Source organism: Vombatus ursinus, unplaced genomic scaffold, assembly GCF_900497805.2.
Source record: "Vombatus ursinus unplaced genomic scaffold, bare-nosed wombat genome assembly UNPS02014786.1, whole genome shotgun sequence".
NCBI classification, from domain to species: Eukaryota; Metazoa; Chordata; class Mammalia; order Diprotodontia; family Vombatidae; genus Vombatus; species Vombatus ursinus.
Window position 1 is genome coordinate 47,535,004 of NW_020954564.1, and position 8,359 is coordinate 47,543,362.

The 8,359-nt window shown below is 41.4% G+C and overlaps 1 protein-coding gene across 1 annotated transcript in view; it reads right to left on the bottom strand.

Annotated features, from left to right (window-relative positions):
* LOC114047166 (serine/threonine-protein phosphatase 6 catalytic subunit) overlaps positions 1–7,961 on the bottom strand; it is a 44,207-nt gene extending 36,246 nt beyond the window's left edge. Inside the window, exon 1 of the mRNA XM_027867934.1 lies at positions 7,816–7,961. Within this exon, the coding sequence (XP_027723735.1) occupies positions 7,816–7,890 (75 nt within the window). The 5' untranslated portion in view covers positions 7,891–7,961. The remainder of the gene's footprint in view (positions 1–7,815) is intronic.
* Positions 7,962–8,359: the final 398 nt, after the last annotated feature.

The window sequence follows — 8,359 nt, forward strand, 5'->3', positions numbered from 1 at the left end:
TGAAGAGGTTAAGTGAACACAATGACCACAACCACACAAAGAAAATAGTATTAAAAGACTTCAGAACTCCAATCAAACCTTTTATTCATGCAGGGATAGGACAATGTGTCTGACATTTCTAATATCCTCCTGATGGTTTCTTGGCCACAGTAGCAAACTGATACAGCCAACTTCTGATACAAGCTCACTAAAATACATTCATTGAACAGTGTTACAGGGAGCAGGCCCTTAGGAACTGTTATGAATATAACAATGTTGGGGTAGGTGTTAGTTATAATGTATTATTCTCCTCCAAGTACTTTACAATCTACCCATGCTGGTCCAGTGGTCCATACTAGTTCCTCACATAGGTTTCATCTCCTATCAATAGACATGGGCTGTCCCTCATTCCTGAAATGTTCTCACTCTTCAATTCCCATCTCTTAGGATCCTTAGCTTCCTTCAAGACTCAGCTCAAATGCCACCTTTCCTGGGACCCACCAAGTTGTTAGCGCCTTCCTCCCTAAGGTTACCTTCCACCGTTTTTGCATGTATCTTGTATATACCTATTTGTCATCTTACTATTCGAATAAAATCTCCTTGAGGACAGATACTGTTTTTACTTTTTTTTTTTTACCGGTATATCCAACAATTAGTACAATGCCAGGCACATAAAAGACACAGTAAATATGTATTATCTGCTTGATTGATAATAATCAAGTTGTGAAAGTGACCAGTCTTAACTTTAGAGGACTAAAGGTGAAACATGACTCCCTCCTAACTTTAGGAAAGTGGCAGACTATAGTTATGACACAAGGCTTTTTTTAAAGGTTTGTTTAAAGTTACTTGGGGCAAGTAACTTTACCCCAAGTCCCACAGATAGTAACAGAGACAGAATGCTAACATAGGTCCTCTGACCCCAAATACAGTTGCTTTTCCACCATACCATTTGTTCTCACTTAACTCACTAAGATTTTTTAATAGTTGTCAGGCAATGATTTTTCCCTTACAGAAATTATTCTTCCCTCTAAAAAGCTATTCAATAAAGCCTTCCTTTAGTATTTATTTCACTAGTTCTCTGATATGAAGGAACTGATAAGAGAGAAACTATGGTCAGTAATTCCCAAGATTCTCTATGAAACCTTAAGAATCACAGTCATATTGAACAATTAAATGCACCAAATATTCAATTAAATATATACAACGTACAGAGCACTGTGTTGATTGCAAGGTGAAAAAATGAGTAAGAAAAGGCTTCTAGCCTCATAGTTTTCAATCCAGTAAGATAACAATAGACACTATAAAGATGTCAGCACCTTTAGGGTGACAGTATATTTAGGAGAGACAGTATAATTAACTTTAAATAACCCTTGACAAGAGTTCAAATACTGTTTCTGATATCTATGTGACCAGGTCAAGTCACTTCATCTTTCTGAGTCTCGTTTTCCTTGTTGGTAAAATGACGAGGCTAGAATAGATGGTCTCTATGGCCTCTGCTAATTCTAACACTCTGAATCTATGTCACATTTCCTCTTTGCATCCTGTCTAAACCCACTTCTTTTTTATAAGGTGCTTAATAAATATTTATTTAATTACAAGTTTGGTAGGAAAGACAACAGGGCACAATGAACGGTGATTTGGCCTCGAAAGTCAAGTAATAATTTAGGTAAGAAGTTCATTTAATTTCCATACCAGAACAAACTTTTTTTTTTCCTCTGGATTTCATTCAACAAACATTTATTAGGCACCTATCACACAAAATAACTGTGACAGGTCCTCAGAGAGATACAAAGATTAAATAAGGGGGGCTCTCAATATTATCTTAGCTCATCCTGCATCCAGGATCTCCTATATCCAATCTATCTTCCACATGGTTGCCAAATTGATATTTCTAACCATGTACCTTGGTTCAAGAAGCTTCAGTGGCTCCCTACTGCCTCGTATGATCAAAACCACACTCCTTTGTTTGGCAGTTAAAAGACTCCTTTCTATCTAGCTCCAGACAGATAAAGCATTACTCTAACCTCCCCACCCACCCCACCTCAAGCACACTCCACTTCAGTCAAACTGATTTGCTTGCTGCTCTCTCACACAGCATGCCATCTCCTGTCTTCATACAAAGACTGTCTCCCCTGCCTGGAAGGGCCTCCCTCCTCACCCTCAACTTTCCTCCTCAAGCACCAACTCCTAAAAATCCTCAGTTTTAGTAGCTCAGTTGTCAGTACTGTCCATTATTAGGTATTGTTTTGTAGGTACCCATTATTTTCATCTGCGAACATATTATCTCATCTAATAGAATATAAGCTTCCTGAAGGTAGTAGTTGTCTCTTTTCTTTGTATATTCAATGTCTGGCACACAATAAACGGTCAATAAATGTTTATTAATTGATAAGACATATAAACTATGGGTAACTATATAACACATTATTACTTTGCAAATTAATTAGAGCAGAACAAAATAACTACTTGAGTGATGAATAAGGAAGAGGACAGCTATCAGGGAAGCCTTCATGCAAGGGACGGCATCTGTGATCATTAAGTGATCTCAATGCTCATCTATCTGCCTCCTTCTCTTTAATATATCACACATTGGCCTTGGAATCCCTTAGGAAGTAGTGCTGGATAAGAAGGGGAACCCAGAGAAGATCTAGTCCAACCTCACTCTGCAGATAAGGAAACCAAGGCTTAGAGTACCCTGAACCTTTTCTTTGGCCCATACTTCTTATTTCTGTATCAACTCCATGAACTGAAACAAACTGAAATTTGTCAAACTGTACAAGTCTCACTATGATGATTGTGGTAAAGAGATGACCTTGTATTTCCAAAGGCTATATAAGTATAGTGCAAGCTCGGGCAAGTCCCACCAACCTGAAAGAACTTCCAGTACAAATCCAGCAATAGTTGGCCTGTCTGCCATCCATGGACTAACCCAGTTAAGTACCACCTACCATCACCAATAGGGGAAGAATCATGAAATGAATTCTTTGACCATGATCACCCATGAAATGCTGATTTCTGCAAGCAAAAAGTCAGCAATCTCAGAAAATGCATTCCACAAAGCCATTCCAACAGGGAGATCTCTTGTTTTGTAGGCAAACCCACAAAACTTCCTTATCTGTTGTTGCCCAGAAAAGTCATGACAGTTTAAACTAGGTAGAAAATAACTGGGTTCAAAAAGGAAACGAAATGTGATGACAACTATACTTTCCTTAGTTTGAAGGGGTGGGACAGAAAGCTAAGTCCAGCACATCAAGGCTTTCTAAAGTCTAAGACAATAATAGGTTATTTCCAAAATCATTTTAATGCACAATTTCAAGTTGGTATCAGACTTCAAAGAAAAACTCACATTAATATGAGAAGCAATAGTTAATTACTGGCAAATATAATTATTAGAACAGCTTTGTGTCTAATAAAGAAAAAGAAAAACCAAACCTCACATCCATTCCCTGTTCTTAAATTTAGTAGTGGTTTTTATAATATTAATAAAAACAAGGTAGTATACAGGAAAGAGTTCTAGAATAGGATCCAAGAGGCAGATTTTAATCCTTGCTCTGTCACTTGCCCTTGGACAACTCAATTAACTTCTCTGCGCCTCAATTTCCTCATCTGTAAAATGGAGATAAGAGACTTGACTGCCTACCTCCCAGGGTTATACTGAGAGTACTCTATACACCTTAAAGTGCAAAAGGATAAATGAAAAAGTATTTAATAAGCAGTTATTATGTGCCAGGCACTGAGCTAAGTGCTTCGGATAGGATTAAAAGAAACAGTCCCTAACCTTCCTATTTTTTTTTTTTTTTTTTTGCTTTTTGGTAAGGCAATCGGGGTTAAGTGACTTGCCCAGGGTCATACTGCTAGTAAGTGTCAAGTGTCTGAGGTCACATGTGAACTCAGGTCTTCTTGACTCCAAGGCCAGAGCTCTATCCACCGCACCACCTAGCTGCCCCTTAACCTTCCTACATTCTAATGGAGGAGACACTACATAGAAGGATGTAGTGACTATGGAAAGGATAGGAGTTTTGATCTGAGAGATCAAAGATATGGTGAGTTCAGCCATAAGGCAAATCAACTGACACATATGATTTCTAAAAGCAATGAATTATTATTATTAGTTATTATCATTAGTTCCATCACTGATAAAAGTTTAAACTGTTTGGTATAGTCTGGGCAATGCTACCAACAAAAGCCAAACTAGTTTAAAATTAAATTTGTAGCTTAATTCAATTCAACAAATATTTATTTGAACGGCTGCAGCACCTTGCAAATAGGAACTAGAGGAGTTGTAAATTTGGGTAAGAAACAATCCCTGCCCTCAGAGTTTATAGTCCAGGTGGCTAATAGGACATGATAATAGGTACAATAATAATTCTTTATCACTTTAAGGTCTGTGAAGCACTTTACAAATGTTATCTCATTTTACCTTCGTAACAACCCTGTGAGGTTGATGCTATTATTATTCCTATTTCACAAATGATGAATCTGAGACAGAAAGTTAAGTGACTTGTCCAGGTCACAAAGCTATTAAGGACCTCTGAGGCTGATTTGAACTCAGGTCTTTGAACTCCAGGTCCAAAGACTAAGGGAAGCATAAACAAGGTCTCATAGACAATATATAGCAGAAGTTAGATTCAGATCCAAGTCCCCTAACTAAATCAATGCTTTTTCCACTGCACTGGGGAAAAGATAAGAAATTCAATTTGGGGTGTATTGAGTTTGAAATGCCAATGAGAAGTCCTGTCTTGATAGATATGCCCTAGAAGGATTCATGTATATCCAGAACTCAGAAGAGGTGGGGAGTGGAAAAAGATTTGGGTGTCATCTATATTATAGTAATAGCTGAAACTGTGGAAGTGAGATTACCAAGAGAAGAGAATCAAGAATAACACTTTAAGGGATGCATACCTTAAGACATTGAGATGAAGGGTCAGAGAAGTTAGAAAGGTAGGCCAGGAAAGCGTGGAAATCTCTGAAGCGAAAGGAGAAGAATATATTCAGAAAGAAAATGTAGGCAATGGTATCTATTCTGAATGCAAAATTTTCGAGGAAACAGTACTAGAAATGGAAGAAAGAAGGCCTCAGTTGCAATCACAACTCTTATCACTAGCTGCATGACTATAGACAAGTCACTTCACTCCTCTGGAGCATACTGGGATAGTGTTTATATAATTACTTCTAAGAGTATTATGAGGAAAGTGCTTCATAAGTTGCAAAGTACTACCTATATAAATGTGCACAACTGCAATTGAAACGATCTTTTGACTTCTCATTTCTTTCCAGACATCTTGTTTAAAAATAAGTTGCCCATAAATTTCTTCCAAACAGAAAATATAATAGTGAGCTTACCCATAATTGTTACACTTAAGTGTAAATTTCATGAACTGAGCAGACTCACAAAGCAAAAGAAGCAAAACTCCTCTTTCTCATAAGAACATAATTTATGCATTTTACATTGACAAATTCCTTTAATATCTCAAAAAGAGATAGAAACCTGACTGCAGGCTAACCACTTAGCAAACAGCTGATCAAAGTTTACTGAGTAAACCAATATTCTGGCACTAGTACCCACTTGTAAGCACAAACACTATAAGCACTACACAAACAGAGAAACCACTTAGGAAAAAAACCCCAATATTCCAGAGATTTAAATTCCTTCACTTTCAAATTACTAAAACATGGCAGTATACCAGGAACAACTTGGGGGGAGGGGGGAATTAAACTTTAAAACAGCTAAAAGTAGCACCAGTCAATCGAAAAACATTTATTAGGCACCTACTATGTAGGTGCACTATACTAGGCACAGAAACACTGGAGATACTAAATATAACGAATGAAACAATCCGTACAGTCAAGGATCATACATTCTAACAAAGGAGTTTATGTTACCACACCTTTAGACAAATACAACCAGCAAGTAAGTTTGTCTTGCTATGTCTTATAACCAATCCCTATTTGGGGGATGGGAGAGAAATAAGGAAACATGGTTTATTTCACCTTCCTGAATTAAATTACAATCTCTATCTGCTATCATATTTTAACAATAACCTAAATATTGCACACTCAAACTTTGCAACAAAGTAGAAAACTTTCTTTCCCTGAAAATATGGTTAAGTCTAAAAAGAGGCTAACATCAACAGCTCAATCAAAACAAGGCAGGCTGTTAGAATCTAAAACAGAGGTAAAAAGTTTGATCTTAACTCTCCTGAATCTGATCAGAAAATGGCTTTCCCTCCTCTAAGAAGAGGGAAACAACAGTAGAATCAAAAACTCTTGGTCAGAAAGGACTTCAGAAATGACCTAGTCGTACCATATAACGGAAACATAAATTCCCTCTAAATCTTCCTCAATAAGTGAGCTCTATTACTGTTTGCTTGAAGAAATCCAGCACCTGGGAACTCACACTTATTCAGGGTGTAGACTCCATTATAGAACTGGTCTATTTTGGGGGGGAAGAGGGAACAGGGGCTGAAGCTTTGACCTGGTGTACAGAAATTCCAGATGAGGAAACTCCTTCTACCAATTTAAGTTGGCACCTTCTCTGCAATTCAGAGTCTGAAACAGCTGCCTAAGCACTAAGAGGTTAAGTGATGTACCCAAGGCCACAAGCGCTGCGTGTTTCAAAGACTTAAGACTTAAACCCTGATCTTCGTGGCTTGGACCCCGGTTCTCTGTCCATAATACTGCCCCATACCTCTCCTAATTTTTAGGAAGTTTCAAAAATATGCCACTCTGAAAATGTGTACCCACTTGTTCCTACTTCTGCCCCCTGGGGCCAAGTAAAAGAAACCTAAACCCTATTCTCCATGGGAGTGAGGGAAAGAGAGAGAAACTTCAAATTCTTCAGTACAAACGGCTATCAAAATCCCAATATCTAAAAACTTAGAAGACCTTCAGAAGGTATCTACACCAACTCATACCTGAGCAGCAATACTTTCTACAGCTTTCCCAAGAAGTTAGGCCAGCAAGTCTCTATGTGAAGACCTCTAGGGAAGAGGAGATCTGATGTGGCCCATTCCACTTTTGCTCAGCTGTGGTCTGGCAGGAAGTTTTTCCTTACATCGAGGCTCAATCGCTGCAACTTCTATCTACTGCTCCTAATTCTGCTCCCGGGGGCCAAGCGGAGCAAGTTCGATACCTCTCGCACATGACAACCTTTCAAACACTTGAACTGTAACTTTCCCCTTAAATGACAGAATCAGAGCGTCTCAGAACTGAAAGGGGCTTTACGAAGCATCCCGCAGATCTCCTGAAGCAAGCAAGATCCCTGCCACATCGCCGACAAGCAGGCATCCCGCCCCTGATGTAAGACCAGCCAAGAAGAGGCATCCCCAGATCTCAGCTGGGAACTGCCAGGCGAGCGAGCTGGAAGATCCGACCCCGGAGGCCCCTGTGGACCTCAGGCGACCGTCCATGCCCCCGTATCCCCTACCCCCATGCCAAGATCTGCCGCTGACTTCTTGGGTCCCCTTCTCTCTGCCTACCTCAGTTTCCCCATCTGTTAAAGCGAGGGGGGAGCTGGAGCAGAGAATGTCTCAAGTCTCCTCTAGCTCTTTCTGTGGCTACTGCCCCCTTCTCTGCATGTCGGCTCCACGGGGTGGAGAGAAGGCGAGACCGGGGGTGGGAAAAAAAGGGGCACAGAAGCCGCCGGGGGGCGGGGAGGTGCCGCCGCCGCCGCCCCGACTCCTCGGGGCTCCCGGAGCTGACAGGGGCGGGGGCCGGGACGGAAAGGAGGGAAGAAGGGCGGGAGGACTCTCAGTTGCACCGCTCCCGGAAGACGCGGGGGCCCCGGAGTGAGCGCGCTGCGGCCCCGCCGGCCCGGCCCAGAAGCTCGGCCCTTACCTTCAGGTCGTTCTCCGGCAGATACTTGCAGAGCCGCGCGATCTCCACATACTTGTCCAAGTCCAAGGGCGCCATTTTAGGAATAACAACCCGCAGTGGCGGCGGCGGCGGCGGCGGCGGAGAAGGCCGAAGCCGGAACTCGGTGCAACGTCACTTCCTGTAGATGCGAAGCGTTTCTGCGTCAGGGCGTGAAAGTTTGCCCTTCCGCTTCTTCCTTCTCCCCGCCCCTACGACCCTACTTCTGAATGGCTCAAAACTGAAAGTCGCGGGAGTTACACGGAAGAGAAGGACCTGTGGTACTCTCGAAACTTACCAGGACCCGTAGGGTCCTCCCAGAAGCCGCTAAGCCGGCTGGGACTTGTAGTTTCCCATGTCAAGCAGCGCTTGTTATACCTCTGGTTTATTCACATAAACGCACTTATTGCACATGTATATACCTACATGCACCGGGCAAAGGCCGCCTTGTCCTGTGTAGGGGATCGATGCTGAATTGTGACGTGGGAGAACCTTCTCTGGACATTCACGCCGTGGAGCCCTCGACTTT